This window comes from Rhyacophila brunnea, unplaced genomic scaffold (assembly GCF_057557595.1).
Source record: "Rhyacophila brunnea isolate RB1 unplaced genomic scaffold, BYU_Rbru_1.0 scaffold_2, whole genome shotgun sequence".
In the NCBI taxonomy this organism is placed as follows: Eukaryota; Metazoa; Arthropoda; class Insecta; order Trichoptera; family Rhyacophilidae; genus Rhyacophila; species Rhyacophila brunnea.
The window spans coordinates 53,718,587-53,741,766 of record NW_028232859.1 but is presented as its reverse complement, the minus strand read 5'-3'; the positions used below and the strand labels follow the sequence as shown (position 1 = coordinate 53,741,766).

Genomic DNA, 23,180 nt, shown 5'->3' with positions numbered 1-23,180 from the left:
TCCGATTCAATAGTATTACTCCCACGAGGCGTTTTTCGGACTGGAAGAAGATCATAGTCTTATGTACTAATTCCCATTCATATTTGAAAAACAGTTTACCTTTAACGGCTGCCTTTAATGCCACTTCTTTTATCCTAATCCAACTGAGGTTTTTTTTTCTTTCATCGAATGACCAATTTTTTTTCACGACCAGTCTTTTCATGTCGAAAAAATCAGTTTGCTGCATTACTTTTACGACATGGATTCTTTTTTTTTGCTTTAAGTATGATACCATACATTTGATCCGGAGTATACACTGCAATTTTCTTTTGCCCGTTTAATCACAGAATGCATGCTATCGCCTTCATTTTGTGTATGCCCTTTTTCAAGGAATCTATGAGTAATATTTATCTGTAGTTTTTCAGAAGCATACATGAAAAGAGGAAACAAAAAACGATTTTTGTGCTGCCCTATACAATTATCTGAATATAATATTACGTCTTTTTTTCCTTGTTTTGCTTGATGTTGTAAAAATATCCATAGACAACTTCCAATCTCCACTGAACCTCTTTTAGCCACTTGGCAGTGCCAGACATAGCAATAGCCAATTTTTTTGGCTACATCAAAAACTGTAAAATTGAATACCGGAAGTTTTCGTTTATAGTGAAAGACACTGACTTCTGATTGTGGCACCGATAGCACTTTTTCCAAATCAAATCATGCGGTGGTTACATCTGGATTTTCTAGAGATCGCTTAATGTTGGAAGATTTAAGTATCCTGGTTTTTGCTTTATTTGCTTGGTGTTGATCAAATTTAGAATATAGAAATTTAGTCATTTGCAAAGATATCTCTATATTGCCGTAAAGATGCAGTGCTGCAATCGAACTGCTGTAATGAGAACCATTCTTTGTACAGAACAAACATTTTTGATATATTCAAAGTCTCTTCAAAATATTTTTTCTTTGAATCTTTTCGAATGTAATGCGATTCGACTGCTGGGAAAGATTCAATGTGAAGCTTTACACTACGTTTTAGGTTTTCACATATCCGGTATGGACGATTTGAATGACTTCCTCTAAAATCTCTTAAATTTCCAATTTGAATTTTCTCAACCACTGTTTGAATCCAACGCGACGATACTGAAAATGTATTTATGAACATCGTTTTACAAACTACGACGTTACGAGTATTTACATCAGGTAAACTGTACTTGATTTGTATATTCCTGCTTTTTTTGCGCGGTGAGACCTTCGTTGTCTTTTTGTTCACTATTTCAATGTACCTCGATAAGTACTCCCATTGTTCATCATGCTGACCTAATATTTTCCAAAAAAACATGAAAAACATAACATCTCTCGCTTTCCGTTATTTTTTCGAAACATTTATTCCTGCACGTTTCTTTGCAAGGCGGCTTAATTTTTTTTTCTTGAATTATTTTTCCTGCCTTCGAAATATATGTGGAGCCAGTATTGATTGATGTTTTCAAAATATTTTTTTTCCAATTAATTTCTTGTCGTCTTCTCTTTGCACCTTTAGATGGAGAATACGTAGATCGTACATCATTTTTATCATGTGTAGTCGAATTGGCATTATTTGGTTCTTCATTTGTCAAGGTATCATTGTCCATTATGATTTCTGGAATGGCGATTGTGTCATTGCAATGCATTGAAGTGGACGGAATCGCAATATCTTGATAATCATTGCGGTATGTTTGTATTGAATCAGTTTGCGGTTTAGATATTTCATCCATTAAGTAATCCAAAACTTCAGAAGATGCGCATTTAAAATATTCGTCAATATCTGGAGCACTTGATGTAAACGAAATTATACTGGGACAGTATTCTGAATAGCTAGAATTGTAATGCTTATCTGTCGTATCGTCAGAATCTGTAAAAACAAAATATGAAATTATAATTTAATACTCCAATGTACATACCCTATGATTTAAAAAGTAGATAACGGAGTGATACCAGTAAAAAACATTCCTAAAGATGAGTTTACAGTACCTAACCTTATAGAATTTCTTATTTTTCAGAAATATTAAAACATAAATCTTTTCTAACATCTCAATATTTCGTGATATTCAGAAAATACATAGATCGTTTGCTACAACTAAAATCATTTAGTTATTTTTGATAACAAAAAAATAGGTTTTATCAATATAAAACGCAATATAATTCAAATACTTATTCCCCATAATTTACTACCTATGAGGGTTAGTTTCTTCTACTTTGATTGGATAGTGTTATAAAACTTATAAACCAACACAAAATCTTTAAAAAAATAAAATCTTCTATTGAAGCATAAAAAAACGGTCCTGTTTGTTGTGAAATTATGTCAAATAATATTACATAAATGGTTAATACACACACAGTCTCTTCACCAAGAATCGAATAATATTTTAATAGTCTTACGTTGTTATAGTGGTTATATCATATTATGCTTACTTATGACTTCATCATTGTCAAGGGATTCTTCATTTACCATGTTTTTCACATTGCGGAATACGCCACTTGCTTCATCCAATATACAAGTGTAATCTGTAAACCAATACGCAAGCACATAAGATACCATGATTTGGTAGATATTCATAAAATTTCTCATTTAAATAGTAAAGTAGTTAGGTATATAAAAATACAGATAAGTATGAATTACAATGAAGAAATGCACAAAATTAAATTATTTTAGAGGGTTGGCGCAAAACAGCAATCATTGCGTTATGCATTAAATTTATAAATTAATCAACTTAATATAAACATGAGCTAATTGGTTATCAAGTAGTATTTTCTTTAAATAGTAGATATCATTATCCAAGCGTTTCATTATAAACTTTCAAAGAAACAGGGTTTAATATCAATTTTCATTCATATCTAATTCTTTTTTATTGAGGTTATTATACAAAATGTAAACTCTGTCCATTTTTACGAGGATTAAATAGCTAATAACTTTCATAATAATAAAACAATCATAATGAATAAGTAAAAAGTATGTAAATGGAGGTATGTACTTACCACTCTCACCACTACTAGATTTTTCAAAATTAATTGACATTTTATTTTGAAGTCCATCCGATGCTAAATGCAATATATGTTTTGCGCGATCAGACATGGTATAAGTATTAATTAAATGTTAAACAAAATAACTATAATTATAAACCGTTGATCATAAAATAATATAAATTAATACCAATTAGGTCACTAGTGACAAACACAATAGGTAGGTACTTAATACTTATTTGTAAGTAATGATAAAAATTCTCAGTCGCTAATCAATGGGAAAGTTAAACAAATAAATTATTCTGTGTACATTTCACCATTTACACGATGTTTTATTTGTTTCATCCCTTCCTAAATTTCTATTATAATATATAGGTATAATATAAGGCACCAAGCCCAAAAATTTAAAATTATGAAGAATTCTTCAATATGTATGTAGAAACCAATAAATGCTTCTTTGACTGCATTTTGTATATTTTTGTTAATGTTTTATTGCGGCCAATAAATGAGTCTCTGTGAAAGCCCGTCTAATCCTTTTAGGCCATCCCGCCATATAAAATTATTTTCCCAGGATACTTCTTCTTCTTCGATGGCGCTACAGCTCAAGTCGAGCCCTGGCCTCCTCCACCGCTGTCCTCCAGCCGGAACGGTCCTCCGCACGTCTTTTCCAGTTCCTGATTTTTAGTATCTGGTTGGCATCTTTTGTAACATTATCATCCCATCGTGTGCGTGGCTTTCCCACTGGCCTTTTCCCTCCTGGGTTTCCTTCGAGGATCGTGACTCAGGCATGCGCTGGACATGGCCTGCCCAGTTTAGCCTCTGGAGTTTTATGAAGTTGGAGAGTTTTGAATCTTGGTATAAGCGGTATAGTTCCGTGTTGTACCTAATTCTCCACTCCCCACCATCATTCATGGGTCCGTATATCCGCCTAAGGATCTTTCTCTCAAAGCAATCCACCATTTCAGCTGCTTTCACATTTAGCGTCCATGACTCGCACCCGTATTCAACGACTGTGCGTATGACGGTTTTATAGAGCCGCGTCTTAGTTTTTCTGTGGACATTTCTGGATTTGAATATGGGCAGCAATGAGAAGTACGATTTATTTGCAGCGGTTATTCGGGCTTTTATTTCTTCCAGTTCCTCGTTCTCTTTTGTAATATTGGAACCCAGGTATGTGAACCGGTTGACAACCTCAAATTGATGGTTTCCAAAACTGGAACTTTGGCCCAGCCTACTCTGATTTTGTCGGCTTTGTACCATGACTTTAGTTTTGTTTTCATTTACTCTTAAGCCAATCTTTAGTGCGGCCCTTTGGAGGTGGTCAAATTCTTTCTTCACAATCTGTATGGATCTACCCATCATGTTGAGGTCGTCTGCGTAGCCAACCAATTGGCTCGGTCTGCTTAATATAGTGCCGCTCCTGTTCACTTGAGACTTTCTGATAGCGGATTCGAGGGCTAAGTTGAACAGCATGGGAGCCAATCCGTCTCCTTGCTTAAGACCCCGAGATACTTCAAAGCCCTCCGTCCGTTGGCCATTCACCTTCACCTGGGAGAGTGTATTCTGCAGTGTGATTCTAACAAGCCTGACTAGTTTTGGTGGGATTTCAAAGTCCAGAAGGACAGTGAATAGTTTTTCCCGGTCGATGCTGTCAATATGCCTGCTTAATAAAATCAATAAAGAGCTGATAAATGTCCACATCGAATTCCCAGCATTTTTCCAGTATTTGGCGAACTGTGAAGAGCTGATCCGTTGTAGACCTTCCTGCCCTGAAGCCAGCTTGATATTCACTTACTATGTTTTCCGCGTAACCTTCCAGTTTTGTCTTCAGGATCATTGTGAATACCTTATAACTTGTGCTCAGGAGTGATATCCCTCTAAAATTTTCACATCGCACTCTGTCTCCTTTTTTATATATTGGACAGATAACGCTGATCTGCCAATCCGCTGGAATGCTTTCGGACTCCCAGATTTTAAGCATTAACTCATGCACTGCTGCTATTAATCGGTGTCCACCATACTTTAGAAGTTCTGCAGGGATGTTATCGGCTCCTGGTGCTTTATGATTCTTTAGTGTCATAATAGCTCTTTCGGTTTCACTAAGCGTGGGTGGAGAGATGCATGGTTCGTTGCACTGGTGCTGTAGTCGCGGATCCGGTGGAGTATTTTCATCCTGTAAGTTAGGGTTCAGGAGTTCCTTGAAGAATTCCATCCATCTTCGTTTAATTCCTTCTTCATCACCTATAATCTCTCCCGTTTTCGTCCGGCATAGGCTGGTGGTGGGTATAAATCCTTTTTTGAAAAAGTTGACCCCTTTGTATGCGTCTCTCGATCTGTTATTCCTAAAGTCATTTTCCATTTTAAGCACTGTTGCGTTTAGGTATGCTCGCTTCTTTGTTGTTATAGTCTTGTCATTTCTTTTCTGTATGGCTACTGAGCAGTCTTCATCAAACCAGTTACTTCTGGTTCTTCTAGGGCTACTGCCTACACTCTTTTCAGCTGGGAGTGCGATAGCATTTTTGATGTTGTTCCAGGCATCTTCAGTGGAGATTGCTGCATCAGATTCAGGAAGATTGTCGGTTAGAGAGTCCTGATATTGGCATACAACTTCTGGGTCTTCAAGGCTGTCGATATTTATTTGTGGCGCTCGTTGGTGCTTGTCTGTTTTTCTACATGTTATACGGCATCTATAAGACATGCACAGTAGATAATGGTCAGACTCGCAATTGGCGCCTCTATAGCTTCGTACCTTTGTTACACTAGAGGCACTCCTTTTGTCGATCAGTACATGATCGATTTGATTATGGTGTTTGCCATCAGGAGAGGTCCATGTCCACTTGTGTATGTCTTTTCTAGGGAACTGGGTTGAGCTTATAACCATGTTTTTGGATATAGCAAAGTCTATGATCCGAATTCCGTTATTATTGCTCTCATTGTGTAAACTGTTTTTGCCTATTGTTCCCTGATATATTTGTTCTTTGCCGATTTTTGCATTTAGGTCCCCGATTATAATTTTTATATCATTTGAGGGGGCTTTATCATAGACATCTTCTAATTTATTCTAGAACGTATCTTTTATTAGGTCATCTTTATCTTCTGTTTCTGCGTGTACATTGATGATCGATAGGTTGAAAAATTTAGTTTTTAGTCTGAGCACACATATTCTGTTCACAGTGTCACAATCATATTATTTATTATTGTTCAAACAATTAAAACTTATGAAGATGTCCGTAAACTATTTATTTTGAAACCCTTCAAAAAGTTTCGAAATGTTCACACTCAATTCGAGGAATGTACACGTAAATGTTCGGTAAATATTTTTATTTCGTAAAATATTTTCTTATACAATGTCACAGTCGTATCTATTGTATTCACATAATATTAATTTTATAAAGTAGTTTTTATTTTATTAACTGCTTACAGAAGGTTCATTTATATTTATAAACTTATTTATTAAAAGTCATTAATGTTTACAAACTTATTTGCTAATAGTTTATTTATATTTACAAACTTTATTAAGATTTATTAATTTGTTTTCATTTAAAAACAAACTCTTGCGTAATTTATTTCGATTACGTCATCCCGAAAAACACGTAGGAAATCCCCGTGGCTTTTTCCGGAACAGAATGAAAAATATATTACTCCGCCGAATACGTCATGATTGATAGTTAACTGGCATCCGGTTTTTCGCGTTACTACTCGCCTCACCGATGGAGGACTTTGAAACTGATTTTCGCGTACGAATGCGCCTCGCCGATGGAGGACTTACTATCGACGACTTGATGAACTGCTGGACTGGTAAACTGTTACTTGTATAGAAAAGGGGTCCCTTTTTATACTCTCTGGATTGAGATCCAGTAAAACATAGTCTGTAAGGGATAGCAAATCTGTCCCTTTCGCACAAAAGTTAATTTAGGTATATCTTCTATCTATGATACATTTCTAATAGAAATAACTTTCAATAAAGTCGAGCTGAATTTACTTTATATTATTTTCACAAAACCACGCTTCGGCCGCGGTTATTTCTATAGCCTCCGGAATACGTTTCGTAAATACGTAGTTAGAATGACTCACAACAAATAGTTGATTTTGTATATTTTTATGCATCCAAAAGAAAGGAAAGGTTTTTAGCTTTCCAATAAGCTATCATAATAAGTATTCGTGTATGGGATAAGGGGATGGCAACCCTTAATCTAAAACGATAAAATGAAGGCGTTACGCCCATCAAAATTCCCCATGATATTTTTCCACCACTCTAAATCATTCTAAACCAATAGAAATTTATCTAACTTTAATAAAACTAGTCGGTCCCGAAATAACTTTCTCATTCGGTAATTTCCCTCAGAACGGAAATTATCACATAATAATATTACAACGGTATACCCAATATTCACATGTAAACATGTAAATGCCTTAATTTAACAGAAGTGTTAATCATGAGCAACCACTAATTTATGCATCTTTTAATGGAGTTTTAATATAGTAATTCAAATGCAATCTTTAATCTAATTTCTCCGCGTAACGCTAAACAGCTGATCCGAATATTTCGGCGGGATATTTTTCGTAAATTTTCAGGGTCAAAAGCTATTTTTACGTATGAAATTTTAATATCTTATTTCTTCATTCATTTGAAGTGCGATCAAGATTTACTGTTGCTTATGGGTAGAAACCCATCTAAGGCAAGGTCTCGAGATTCTCTACTAGTTATTTTTACAATATTTAATGGAATTCGCGGGTTTTTAGCATATAAAAAATCTGTATTTTATAACTACGCGTACATAAACATATGTACGAGTTTACAATATTTTTACAATAATAGCTTAGCTCTACCTTAATCTAATTTAATTAGCATAAATTTTCATTGTTCATAATTGTACAGCACAGGAATTTATAAGTACCAATTTTTCTATTTTTATACATTCCTAATACTTGTACCAAGTTTAATCAAGTATGTACTTATCATATTTCATGCAAACAATTTTTCACATGTTTTATATTCAAAGTTCTATAGATATCAAGCACATAATACACATTTCAAAAATGACAGCACAAAAATCTACCGAACGAGTACATCGGAGTCTCTGATCACATCGTTACAATTGTGCATGAGAACTCTCGATTTCTGAAGTGAAATTTTTACATAAATTTTTCATTTACATTAATTACATTTATTGAAAAGTGTTAACAATAATACATTTATCTTCTATTACTAAACAATTATTCTTACTTACTACCTGTTTATGGTCTTTTGACCAATTTTATTTCTGCTCTTCCATAGTTTGTACTGAGTAGTCGCTTTTTGGCTTGTCAACAAGAGCAACGGGACTTATATACATCTTATAAGTACTTTGTCGCGAGGTTGTCGCACGGCTATTGAGTGGCAGAATTGACTACAAGGCTAGAATTGTATAGTTATGTCGTTAAACCATACTCTTTTTCAAACACTAACTTCGTGTCAGATGGTAGGTATAGGATCATATGACGATCATAGGTTTTTCTGCTCCGCTAATTGACTTAGGAGGTCAAGAGCCGCACTTTAGGCCTACAAAACCTTATTTCCGACTTCCCATTTAAGACGGGAAGTTAATGGGCATGTCAGTACCTATATAATAATTGAATAGATACAAACCAAATCAACCACCGAAAAGTTGTTAATATTACTTTCATCAATATTAAATTTAGTATTAATTGGTTGTTTTTTGACGATCCTACATTAATTCAAGATACCCTTGTATTGTATTGCTGCTACAATTATTACTTTGACATTTGTGAATTTCAACCTTTTCTTTGTGCAATATATTATTTAACGGTGAAAACATTTTTACCAATGTGTAGTTGTCAAAATTCAGTTAACTTATATTTTACAATGAGCGGCGAATGATTCTTATTTTGTGAAACAAACTGTTTTATGTGTTTTCATTTATTTATTTGTGAAATCATTTAATATGTGAAAACTACTTTCCAAATGTTAAAGTTTTGATAGCTGATCGTAAAATATTATGTGACAACAAAATCAATTTAAAAACTTACAGATTCCTCTTATCTGCTGCACTTTTCCGTTCATGGTATCCTCCACTTTAGATTACTCCATAGAGAACTACTTCCCCTACATATCTAAATAATAAAACACATTTCAGTAAATTTGGACATATCTGGACTTGATTTTATACGTCACAATTATCAACATAATATAATTGGTTTTCTCCTAATATTACTATTGTCATTTAAATCGCATTGTAAATTGCAACTGGATTATTACTTATTGTAAATAAATAATTTTTAAATGCATTTTTTTTTATTTATTTAAAATTTCTCTTTATTGATTATTTTTTGCAATATCTATATTTTCATATATTATTTTACTAACCTAACTAACTAAGAAGAAACTTTCTTGTACTTGTTCTGATCAGAATGAAAAGTAAGCATTTATAATGCAGATGCATACGGCAAAATGCCCAGAACAATCCAAGGCAAGATGTTTTGCTACATATAAAGTTCTCAATCTTGAATAAAACAACAAAAAACATATTAACTCTGAGCTGTTAAATAAAACCGTCTATGTGACAAAATTTTAATTTCATAGGAGAGAAAAAAACTACTTTATGAGCACAAAAACGCCAGTAGACTTTAAATTTTCTGAATAACTGTCTACACACAACTACGTCACAACTTGGCACGCCAAAAAAATTAATTCCTCTTAATTTTTAATATTCACATATTTAATATAAAATCAAAGCGAAATCATGTTGATGTATATGTACTTACTGAAATTATTGATTTGAAATCTAATCCTATTTGGACTGAAAAATTTGTAAACATGTGAAAATGTATTGAATGTCATTGGCTTTCTCAATTTCATGAATCTGAATGCTGAATTGAAAAAAATAGTACTAAAAACATGGAAAAGCATGCCTGATACTTTTATATCTGTTATATAACTAGCAATCTCCTTGTTGACCATTTTTTCTTCCACATAGTTTTGTGAAAGTATTTTTTTCTATATTGAATCATGTACCTACATTCAAAGACTAGAAGTAGCTTGACAAAGGAAGATTCAGCAGCATATATTAATTTTCAATCAACGACATATCAGCTTGATATAAAAAGCTAACAAAACGAAACAAAAAACCTCAAACAAAAATTAGTGTTATTATGTAAATGTTATTATATTTCCTTATTTTCTTTCATTTTATGTGTATCATTTTTTTATATATTCAATAAACAATATAGTTACCAATGTACCCAATTGTTTTTTTTTTGAATATTCAATAAACATGATTTAGATTAAACCTAAAAAGGAATGGCACTCGCCACGAATTAAAAAAAATCGTCTTATTTTGGCATGCCGATCAAATCTTATTTGCCATCCCTGGTCTAGAAGGTAGTGCGGAGCTCATGACTATCGAGTCTTTGCAATAGCTCTGATGTGCTTACTTTGTAAATTTGAGATCTTATAGCTCCATTAAAATGAGACATCATGTTAAATTGGGGGTTTCTGCAATTAATTATATTTTGGTTTTGGTGCTAGTTTAGAACATCGAGTGTTTTACTAAACAATGTGGTGGTTATAATACACCTGAACAAAAGAACAGCTCGATGACGATATGCATATATTCCATTATTTCATATTTTATATGTCTTACACTGTTTACACGTGCATGGATTTACTGCTGACACTATGTGTTATCGCGGCCATAACACAAAAATGCACGTGTAAACAAACGTGCAAATTGCAAGATTGCATGCATTTATCAAAAAAGTTCAGAAGCTTCTGAATTTTCACACGACAATTGGACAGTGCAATATCTGCGCCTTCGCAGTACAACGATAGTAGTGAATCTGCCGGTAAAAATACCAGCTACACCGCACCGCGCAGACTCATTTTTAGGTTAACCGATTTTCACAACCTCTCAAATAGTACCATTAAATGACAACACCACGTGTCGGTCACCTACTCTTGAAAAATGCGATTTTGACACTTCACGTGTAAACCGTTATTATCGCGATAGTTTAAAATACACACTATTGGTGCAAGTAAGTTTATGTACATGTACAGGTGCTATTAACTACCTTCTCTTTAAGCGATTACTTATTTTTTTTGGGTGTTTTGTATAAAAATGTATCTTTCAAGCAGTAGACAGTCACTTTATTTTTAAATACCCCATAGATGCTAGTATTTTACACTTAAATTTTTTACATTTAAAATTTAACTCATAAATTACTGTACCTACCACTTATACTATGCTGGGAAGAAAAATACGATTTTGCCAAGATTCGAAAACATAGAGTAATTTCCTATGACATGGATATCTCAAGAAACTTGTGCTACAAAACTGGAGAAAAGTGGCTCATTATAAAAATGTACCTACCTTTATTGTTTATAAATAAAATAAACCGCAAAATATTGGAAGAGTTGAAAAGTTTGAATATTATTTAGTATAAAATGCTTCCTGGTGCAACCTTCGTGTTGCCCTGGGAGAAGCAGAGGACTGTCTACATCACTCAAAGTATAACTGCATTCCAGAACGATCATAATCCTCAGTCATGAGGAAACAACTGAAAAAAGAAGATATATATAATTTAAAAAATAAGAGGTAAGTATTAATATCGTAAGGTAGTGGTAATTACTAATTAGTATTAAATTCGTGGAAATAATTGAAATAAGATAATAGTAATTATTGTATAGTACTCAGGCATGCAATTTTCGTAATGTCACACGAAATTCTCTCTTCTTGTTAACATCTGTTTTCAAGCAATATGATAGTTTTGTCGCATGCTCAGCCTTTAGACCACCGCGACCGGTGTGAAAAAAGCATTATTATACTAGTATTCTAGTATATATACATTCTGCGGAAGTACGTGGCAACGCAACGCATAGGACCGAGAGAAGTGGAAGCATCTTGAAGAGGCCTTCATCCAGCAGTGGATAGATTCAGGCTGATGATGGTGATGATATACGTAAACCAAAATAATATAATAATATCCTTATATAATTATACATGATACCTACTTTATCTGGGGGAAAAATAATATTTTAATTGGATAATAATATGTGCATGAAAATTCTTGCTTGAAAATGCTTCTTCACTACTGATGGATTGTAGGAGGGGATTTCGCATAGGGCTAGGCAAATTCCTTAGGGCAAACCTGGATTGTATCATTGCGACCAATGCTAGTGATTGTACTTAGTCATTTATAAAATTATAATAAAAATATGGATACCAAGATATCTTTTAATTCAATTAATGTAGACCAGACCTAGATTAGCATTGTCTGGGTTAGATTAAAACCAAGGCTCTAAGTACCTAGGTACCTATTTAAAAAGAATTTTGTGGCCTTTTTCTATAACGTACTTAAGTAAATAAAACTATTTCGTTTTATTATTTTAATATATTTTGTAAACACTTTCTTTTAGTCAGTGTTTTATATTAAACAATAATCAACTATGAACGTAGCTACCTACCAGTGTTGCCATCTTTACAAAGTGGATTTATAGTACAGAGCCTCCAAAATTATAATATTTGGGGAAAAAATATTGTACGCGTTGTCATCTGTTGAAAATGTACAGGTTTTTTGTTTCTCAGAAAAAAATAACGGAGAATTTGAGAAACTCCCAAGCCCCTTTTTATTTAGGTACCTCTTCCGACCAAAAATGCTTAACGAAGAATTCAAGAAATTTCAAGTTCTATATGTTTATCCTGGATACAGCGGCAAACATATTTTGAAAATAGCCGATATACTGGATTATTTGTTAGTTTAGGGTAGGTTAGGTTAGTGACATGACCCGGCTCACGGCTAGCTCAATAATGCTACCGGGCCGTCACTGAGGAGACTAGTGATGAATTAGGAGAGGTGGATCTCCTTTGTAGTATCACAACTTTTGAATTCCCGAATAAAACTCTCAGCTGGTGTGGTGCCGAATTTATTCAGGTACTAGAGTTCACGGTCACACAATAAGGTTAACTGTCATTGTTCCCGTAATTAAATCTCATTAAAGTATCAGCAAACTATTTATTTGTTCACTATAGGATCTCTGTGAAATCTTTCACAAATTCCCGAAAAGTCACACCTAATTCAGAGAATGTATACGCAGATATTCTTTGGATATTTTTAATTCGAGAAATATTTTCCCATAAGAAAGAAAATATAAATTATTCTTTGGTCACACAGTATTAGGTTTATAAAAAAGAATAGAATTATTTTATTGTTGTTTATAAAGTTTATTTATATTCACAGTGTATTTACAAATATTTATTTGTGATTACAGACTTGTTTACAGAAGGTTTGCTTAATGTTTACAAATTTATTTACTAAAATTTGTTTTTATGTTTATGAATTTGTTTACAAAAGTTTATTTTATAATTATGTTTACTTAATAAAGTTTCAAAAATTTATTTTATAATTCCGAAAAAAAGATTTGTAAAATTTATTATTACAAACTGAGTTTATTAATTTGTTTTTATAAAACAAATCCGATCACGTAATTTATCCCGATTACGTCACCTCGTATGATGAGTAATGAAAAATGAAATTACTCCGCGAGCGCGTTACTATCGACAGATACGTGGTATTCGAGCTACGTTTTAGCGGTCGACGTCACTACCGACAGATACGTGTTATTCGCGCTACGTTTTGCGGCACACGTCACGACCGGCAGATACGAGATATTCGCGTTACTTTTTGCCCGTCGATGGGGACTTATTGTAGGTAAATTTCACGAATGTTACTGAGAACCGTATCTCGTATCCGCGGAAGGACTGCTGCTTAGTAGGAGATCGCTGGTGAGAAGTGTAGAAACTAATGATTTTACGGAAAAAGGATGTCACCTTTTATACCCTCGGGATGGAGGTTTAACAGGAAACAGTCCGTAAGGGATAGCAGATGTATATCTTTCTCTCACGGGATAAATTTACGTATATCTCCCGTTCCTGGTAACTTTCTAATAGAGATATCTTCTAATTAAATCGGGTTAAATTTACTCTACTTTATTTCCGCAAAATTAAGACTTAATAGGGGTGTTTTAAGCACCCTCTAGAACATGTCCTTTAAATACGTAGTTACGGTGACGTCAGCAAAATAGTTGATTTTATATGATTTTTCGTGTTCAAACGAAGGGGAAAGTTTTTAGCTTTCCAACGAGGTATCAGAATAGGTACTCGTGTACTAAATAAGGGAATGGCAGTCTTTAAATTTAAAATGTCAAAATGAAAGGTTGACACCCACGTACTAGTCCTTTCCACCACTCTTGGCCTTTTTAGGCCAATAGAATTTTACTAAGTTTTAATAAAACTATTTGGAGCCGCAGAAAACGTTTCATTCGATATTTACCTTTCGGACGAACATTATTACGTGAAAATACTATAATATTATACTTAACATTTCAACTTAAATATATAAATGCTTAATCCTAACAAGATGTTATTTACAAGCGACTACAAATTTATTTCGTCCTTAATAGTGGCTTTTCCATAGTAATCTAAACGTAACCTTGAATCTATTTTTATCCGGCAACTCAACACAGCCGGGCCGTAAATTCTAGTCGAACAGAATTCAGTTAAGGTTCAAGGTCACGCGCCAATTTGTGTTTTTAGTCGCAGTATTTGATTCTTTTATTACTTAGGAGGCAATTAAGATTTATTATTGTTTATGGGTAGAAACCCATCTATACCAGAATCTCAAGTTTTTCCAATTGTTACTTTTACAATATTCATTATAGTCAGCAAGTTATAGCATTAACAAAATCTATAATTATAATTACGCGTCTATAGATATAGATACGCGTTTACAATATTTTTATAACGGTAGTTAGCTTCTATCTTATATTGATAAAATTAGTATTAAAATCCTTTATTTACAATTATACAGTATATAAATTTATAAATATTCAATTTTCTTTTCCAATTTTCATACACTTCCATTATAGCTATAAAAGTTATTGAAGCATGTACTTGCTTAATTTTACGTAAACAATCTCTCCCATAACTTATTTTCTAAGTTTAATGGAGATTTCCCGGAAATTATTTCCGAAATAGATCGATTTGAAATTTCATGACGTGTCATTTCGAGGCCTGTGGTCACAGCGTTCCAATTACACTCTAGCAGTCTCGATTCTTGAAGGCGAAATTTTTTACGTAAAATTTTATTACATTTACAAAGAAAAGGTTAACAACATACATTTTACTTCCTGTTACTAAACGATTACGCTAGTGGTTACCTGTTCATAGTCTTTTTGACCATTTCATTCTTGATTCTTCCATAGTTTAGGACCATGGGACTTATATATTCTGTTTGTACCTCGTCGTGAGGTTGTCGCACGGCTATTGAGAAGTAGAATTGACTACAAGGCTAGATTTGTATAGTTATGTCGTTAAACCATACTCTGCCATAAACACTAACTGAAGGTCGGCGTTTTTGTCCGTGTCAAATGCTCACCCTTAATAAAGACATAACTGTATATGTCTAGTCTCAATTCACCATTGCCACACCTCAGGACTCAGTAATATGCAAAGCGATAAAGCAACAGTAAAGCATATTCAAAATAAAATACACAAAATCTGCGCATGCACACAAAGTTTTTCTTTTACTTTTTATAATTAATATTCGCCCAGATTCAGGTCTTAAAATTCTAATTAATAAAAGAAAATTATATAATTCAATAATTCTGAAGTTAAAAATTTTGTTTCGAGGACGGTGAGTGCTGTATGGGACGACTACTGCTTTTCCTGCCGAGGGACAACCGCAAGGAAGAGGACTCACGGAGACGCTCCCTTTACGACCCATGGACAGAAGTAGAGTTCGACTTCCCGTCGCGAATCACGTTCCCGCTTACTAGAAAATACGGCATAGTACCATGATATGCCAGGGAGACTCCCCTGACAATACCTTTAACATTAAATTACATAGGGTCATTCAAACCTATTCAATCTAACGCTCAATACTCCTAGCTATATATTACATTCTACAAGAATTTGAAATCAATCCCAATCAAGAGAATTATTTTTCGCAGCTCCGAATACTAATAAGGACTTAGCGTGAAAGTTACGAACTTCCCCACGCCTAAATTAGCAACGCTCTCTTCATTTCGCAGCTCCGAATACTAATAAGGACTTAGCGTGAAAGTTACGAACTTCCCCACGCCTAGATTAGCAACACGTCTTCATTTCGCAGCTCCGAATACTATTAGGGGCTTAGCGTGGAAGTCAAGGACTTCCCCATGCCCTAATTAGCAACACTTTCTTCGTTTCGCTCTCCCCGAAGACTTATTTCTTTCTCGCTTCGAGGAAAGACTTGTTGTTTGCTTCGATAATAGACTTATTTCTTTATCGCTCCTCTCGAAGACTTGTTGTTTGCTTCGATAATAGACTTATTTCTTTATCGCTCCTCTCGAAGACTTGTTGTTTGCTTCGATAATAGACTTATTTCTTTATCGCTCCTCTCGAAGACTTGTGGTTTGCTCCGATAATAGACTTATTTCTTTATCGCTCCTCTCGAAGACTTGTGGTTTGCTTCGATAATAGACTTATTTCTTTATCGCTCCTCTCGAAGACTTGTGGTTTGCTTCGATAATAGACTTATTTCTTTATCGCTCCTCTCGAAGACTTGTTGTTTGCTCCGATAATAGACTTATTTCTTTATCGCTCCTCTCGAAGACTTGTTGTTTGCTCCGATAATAGACTTATTTCTTTATCGCTCCTCTCGAAGACTTGTGGTTTGCTTCGATAATAGACTTATTTCTTTATCGCTCCTCTCGAAGACTTGTTTGTTTCGCAGCTCCGAATACTAATAAGGACTTAGCGTGAAAGTCACGGACTTCCCCACGCCTTAATTAGCAACACGTTCTTCGTTTCGCTCTCCCCGAAGACTTATTTCTCTTTCGCTTCGAGAAAAGACTTGTTTTTCGCTTCGATCAGAGACTTATTCCTTTATCGCTCCTCTCGAAGTCTTATCGCTCGCTTCGATAATAGACTTATTTCTTTATCGCTCCGCTCGAAGACTTATAGCTCGGTTTAGTTAGAGACTTAGCTTACAGGCGATGGCGGTAGCGATCGCTTTGAGCGACGCTTACCTGATCGGCCTATACGCTGATACTGACGTTTGGGGGGCGCATTCCGGATGGGGGCGTCTCGTAAGACAGCGTCCAACGCATCCCGCCACTCGCCAAAGATAGTACCTTGATCTTTGCTCCCGGACGTCGGGAAGTCGGTCCTCGCAGGGCGCCGCCCTCCCGATCGTCCCATCCTCCTAAATTCTCTCTTGGGGGGCGCTATCTTGATGGGGGCGTCTTGTAAGACTGCGTCCAACGCATCCAGCCTCTCGCCAAGGGTCATCTCTTCATTAGATATTGTCGAGTCAACAATTCTTTCTACTTCAGCTCCTCCACCGCTAAGTTCGGAATCTGTTCCTGAACTCGCCAGTAGTTCTTCCCGCGCACATTCCTGCGCATCCATACGACGTTCTGACAGGGCGTGCACTCCCTCGTCTCTGTCGCTGGTAGCTTTGGAAAGCGGCGTAGGTGATACCACCGGGTCGTCTGCTCTTTCATTAGCCAGATTCTTCTCAAACTATTTCGCACCGCAGCTCCGAATACTAGTAAAGGACTTAGCGTGGAAGCCATGCGCTTCCCCATGCCTTAACTAGCAACACTCTTTCCGCTATTAATTTAAAATATATTACACTTAGCACTGATATGTATATCACGCTTATCATAATCATGTATATCAATTTTAACACTAATATTATTAATACACTCTTATTACTAACATTTTTATCAAATATAATATTTAAATCTTTATGAGGTAAACTATTTTTATTACGTGCAATTGCAGTAGTTGGCAATTTCTCTTCACCCGGCGCATCCAACGTACTACCTACAATTGTCCACGTACTTCTGACTACGCTATTTGGACGGTCTGCAGTCGTTACAGATGGTAGTGTCTTTTGACACGCCGCAAAATTCTGTCCCCGACTACACCTGTCCCTAGGATCTAAAATATTTACAGAACCGAGAAAATCCGTAGATATTTTGCTTTGTTGGTTATGGGCAACCGTAGCTGAGTCCCATAACTCTTGTCCTCCGTCATTGAGTATATCACCGCCTTTGAGACGATGATCATACACAACAACTCTTTCGTCACTATATCTAGCTTTATCTTTGTACATTAAGTTCATGTTTCTTAGTTCAAACTTAACGCTATCAAAATTAATCCTATTAAGCTTACGTAACTTATTTTTAACATTCTTAATACTAAAGGACTTACATTTACTTGATTTTTGTTTAAGATAACGATTATAGTCATCTAATGCTATGAGCTCTTCTTCATTAAGTTTATTTCGCCTTAATTTACCGAAGGTATTAATGTTTTGTAGTCGACGATTAGTTCGACTCTTCCTAATAATATTCTTAACGTCAGCCTCGTGGGGTCTGTTCGCTAATTTAAAAGGTGAGTCCCTTCCTAAAGTTTCGTTGCTCGATTGCAACGACGATCGACTATCTAAACTACATACATCGCTATTAATTTCAAGTAAACTGCCAGCTTCGGCTTTAGTATAATTAGTACTATTAATATTTTTACACAAATGGTTAGCGGAAGCACAATAATTCGTTAAATTATTTGTTACAAGAGATCTGTCGTCAGTATCGACGAGACTACAGTTACTTACGTTTGCCGATGTTCTCAGCACACCAAGAGCGCCACTGCTTACGCCTTCGCCGCATCCACTGCTAGCTGTCTTTAACTGCTTATCTTGATAACCTTCTTCCTTGTTGCCAACATTTATTTCATAACTTCCTAATTCTAATTTATCTAAAAACTTTTTATATTCTATTTCGCCGCCGGTAAAAGAATTATTAGCTCGCGAAGTCTCAACATTGGACAACGTCTTACCGCTATTCTTTTTATTAAGATTTTCTACTATTTTACTAGCAGAATTATTAATATCGCGTTTGCGATAATTCTCCGGTCTTACGCTGCTATCCTTTACAAGAGGACCTGTACAAAGATTAACTTGGTTACTGGGGCCAGCTTCGACCTCACAGTGAACCTTAGGGTTAAATGATTTCACCGGAAGGGTGTCCTTCAGTTCACTTTCACAGTTAACCCTATTCGCCAGAAGAGCGTCTATGTCACTAGCTAGAACTCGGCTGAACGGCGTTCGAGGAACGTTCGTGTCACCTTCTTGAGTCTTCTCTTCGGCGGTCCGCCAGTGTTCGTCGTCTTGGAGCCATCGACGATCAACCCGGCCCGCGAGCCGTCTTCATGGCTCCTTTCTGGTCTGCTGAGCTGCTTGCCTGTCTGGGCAATCCTTGTTTTCATGGAAGCCAGGACAATGTTGACAGCGCCTTTGTCTGGCACCGCCTCGCTCATCAATGCGAGGACGTGGGCGGTACGCAGGTCTTTCCGAATCGTTTTGCTGGTCTGATTGCCGTGGAGGCCTTTTATCAACAGCCTCCGTGGTCTTATCAGATTTCGCGTTAGTCTCTTGTACCGAACGCGGCTTCTCGCGCCAAGTATTTTGCTGAGCGGGCCTCTTTTCATTATTCGCCTTGACGGCATTTGCTGGAGATGGCACGGAAGCCAATGCCGATTTCAATGGTCGAAGTGTATGAGCTACTTCAAGCAGCTCGTCCATCGTCTTCCATTTCTCTTGATTAACCCTTATCTGATCGCTCACAGTGAGTAGGTCATAAAAGGTCGAAGCCAGGGTTTCCGACTTCATCTCTGGAAGGAGTACCTCGGCTAACTCCATCTTCTTCAGGAGGAAACCATAAGCTCCCTCTTGAGGTCCTTGCTCTTTATGTTCGAGCTCCGTTCGTTGAGCACGACGCCTTGAAGGTGATTCGAAGTGCTCTTTCAGGTCGTTACTAAACGACCGCCAACTGTCCGATGTGTCAATATTTTTGGCCCAAGTCTTGGCCTTTCCTCTGAGCTGACGCATAGCCAACTCTGTCCAATTCTCAGCTGGGTACTTCACAGCTTCGCAATATTCTCTGCAGCGTCGGAGAAAAAGTTCAACGCTCTGCTTTGGGCTACCCTCATAGGTGGAATGGAGTTCCGGCTTAACATGGCACGGGGTACATACGGCCGGTTCTGGTGGTGCCATTTTTTGTTTGGGATCCGACGTGCTTACTTGCAAAAATGAATCCTCTTCGGGGAATACTTGCGCGTTTTGCAAACCTTCTTCCAATATGAAGTCTTCTTCTACACTCGGACCCGGAACAGGGTTCGGCATAATTTCTTCGAATTCCTCCGTCCCCTGGAGTTGGAAGAAGCGGACCTTCGACCGTAAATTCATATAAAAATTCAGCTATCGATTGCGCCGGTTTTCAGCTTCCTACGACCACCCGTTCATCCGCAATCGACGTTTAAAGTTTTTGGAGGGCATGCGCTGCTTGTCGCTGATAACCCTGAAGGCTTGCAACTCCCGTTACAAGCGTCCAATCTTCTCCGTTTAAAATCTTATATTGTAATAGGTACAGGCCTTCATGTACCTATACCCATGACGTCACGGTAATTATGATAATTATCGAGATTTTAATATACAAAGTAGTATACATTTATTTTTTTCAAAAATTTTTTTCTTTGTCCGGGTTCTTGTACCTATACTTGTATGGTACTCAACTTTAATTTAGAAAAAAGCTTAAAAATTCACACGAAATTTTTATTGTGCATTTTATTCTTAATTCTATTATTTCTGTTACGGTGAGTAACACAATTTATTTTTATACTTTCTTTATGGCTTAAAAGGGTCAGAGAGATCCTTTGGATAGTCTCATCGACATACTTTTGCTTAATGTCGGTATCTGACTCTAATAAATTACCAAAAGTATTTATTTTATTTATTCTTTCCTTTTCCAAGTAAATCAAGAAAAGTATTCTATATACAGTCGCCTTTACGTATATATTCTTCTCCGAATTATATTTTTCAAAAGTATTCATCACTGGTTCCTCGTTAATGCGAGTTACACTTTATTTCATTGTACTCACATTTATAAAGTTGAGGTAGATCGCTCTTGTAGCTCCGGTATAAGGTTCTTAAAACCTCTCAGGTAACCACAATTCATTGATACACTTCACAATATATTGTTTTTAAAATCTTTTAGTAGATCTTAGTTGTAGGATCGTTCAGGTTTTCGCAACCTGAAGATGCCCCACGTTGGGCGCCATAATGACATGACCCGGCTCACGGCTAGCTCAATAATGCTACCGGGCCGTCACTGAGGAGACTAGTGATGAATTAGGAGAGGTGGATCTCCTTTGTAGTATCACAACTTTTGAATTCCCGAATAAAACTCTCAGCTGGTGTGGTGCCGAATTTATTCAGGTACTAGAGTTCACGGTCACACAATAAGGTTAACTGTCATTGTTCCCGTAATTAAATCTCATTAAAGTATCAGCAAACTATTTATTTGTTCACTATAGGATCTCTGTGAAATCTTTCACAAATTCCCGAAAAGTCACACCTAATTCAGAGAATGTATACGCAGATATTCTTTGGATATTTTTAATTCGAGAAATATTTTCCCATAAGAAAGAAAATATAAATTATTCTTTGGTCACACAGTATTAGGTTTATAAAAAAGAATAGAATTATTTTATTGTTGTTTATAAAGTTTATTTATATTCACAGTGTATTTACAAATATTTATTTGTGATTACAGACTTGTTTACAGAAGGTTTGCTTAATGTTTACAAATTTATTTACTAAAATTTGTTTTTATGTTTATGAATTTGTTTACAAAAGTTTATTTTATAATTATGTTTACTTAATAAAGTTTCAAAAATTTATTTTATAATTCCGAAAAAAAGATTTGTAAAATTTATTATTACAAACTGAGTTTATTAATTTGTTTTTATAAAACAAATCCGATCACGTAATTTATCCCGATTACGTCACCTCGTATGATGAGTAATGAAAAATGAAATTACTCCGCGAGCGCGTTACTATCGACAGATACGTGGTATTCGAGCTACGTTTTAGCGGTCGACGTCACTACCGACAGATACGTGTTATTCGCGCTACGTTTTGCGGCACACGTCACGACCGGCAGATACGAGATATTCGCGTTACTTTTTGCCCGTCGATGGGGACTTATTGTAGGTAAATTTCACGAATGTTACTGAGAACCGTATCTCGTATCCGCGGAAGGACTGCTGCTTAGTAGGAGATCGCTGGTGAGAAGTGTAGAAACTAATGATTTTACGGAAAAAGGATGTCACCTTTTATACCCTCGGGATGGAGGTTTAACAGGAAACAGTCCGTAAGGGATAGCAGATGTATATCTTTCTCTCACGGGATAAATTTACGTATATCTCCCGTTCCTGGTAACTTTCTAATAGAGATATCTTCTAATTAAATCGGGTTAAATTTACTCTACTTTATTTCCGCAAAATTAAGACTTAATAGGGGTGTTTTAAGCACCCTCTAGAACATGTCCTTTAAATACGTAGTTACGGTGACGTCAGCAAAATAGTTGATTTTATATGATTTTTCGTGTTCAAACGAAGGGGAAAGTTTTTAGCTTTCCAACGAGGTATCAGAATAGGTACTCGTGTACTAAATAAGGGAATGGCAGTCTTTAAATTTAAAATGTCAAAATGAAAGGTTGACACCCACGTACTAGTCCTTTCCACCACTCTTGGCCTTTTTAGGCCAATAGAATTTTACTAAGTTTTAATAAAACTATTTGGAGCCGCAGAAAACGTTTCATTCGATATTTACCTTTCGGACGAACATTATTACGTGAAAATACTATAATATTATACTTAACATTTCAACTTAAATATATAAATGCTTAATCCTAACAAGATGTTATTTACAAGCGACTACAAATTTATTTCGTCCTTAATAGTGGCTTTTCCATAGTAATCTAAACGTAACCTTGAATCTATTTTTATCCGGCAACTCAACACAGCCGGGCCGTAAATTCTAGTCGAACAGAATTCAGTTAAGGTTCAAGGTCACGCGCCAATTTGTGTTTTTAGTCGCAGTATTTGATTCTTTTATTACTTAGGAGGCAATTAAGATTTATTATTGTTTATGGGTAGAAACCCATCTATACCAGAATCTCAAGTTTTTCCAATTGTTACTTTTACAATATTCATTATAGTCAGCAAGTTATAGCATTAACAAAATCTATAATTATAATTACGCGTCTATAGATATAGATACGCGTTTACAATATTTTTATAACGGTAGTTAGCTTC

General features: G+C 35.7%; 1 protein-coding gene across 1 annotated transcript; it reads right to left on the bottom strand.

Annotated features, from left to right (window-relative positions):
• Positions 1 to 1,804: 1,804 nt before the first annotated feature.
• Positions 1,805 to 5,857, bottom strand: LOC147072512 (uncharacterized). The gene is made up of 3 exons (XM_085947328.1): positions 4,998 to 5,857; positions 4,261 to 4,636; positions 1,805 to 1,867 (listed from the first exon to the last, which is right to left on the bottom strand). Exons 1-3 carry the CDS (start codon positions 5,855 to 5,857, stop codon positions 1,805 to 1,807), a joined length of 1,299 nt encoding a protein of 432 aa, XP_085803454.1.
• Positions 5,858 to 23,180: the final 17,323 nt, after the last annotated feature.

Bases quoted from the DNA above. Each gene is read 5' to 3' on its own strand.
- LOC147072512 (XM_085947328.1), bottom strand. From the start codon at position 5,857: ATGGTTATAAGCTCAACCCAGTTCCCTAGAAAAGACATACACAAGTGG. The intron at 4,637-4,997 runs GTATGGTGGACA...TTTATTAAGCAG, and splicing joins ATCCCTGCAGAACTTCTAAA to GCATATTGACAGCATCGACC. The intron at 1,868-4,260 runs GTAAATGAAAAC...TTGTTTTTACAG, and splicing joins CACTAAAGATTGGCTTAAGA to ATTCTGACGATACGACAGAT.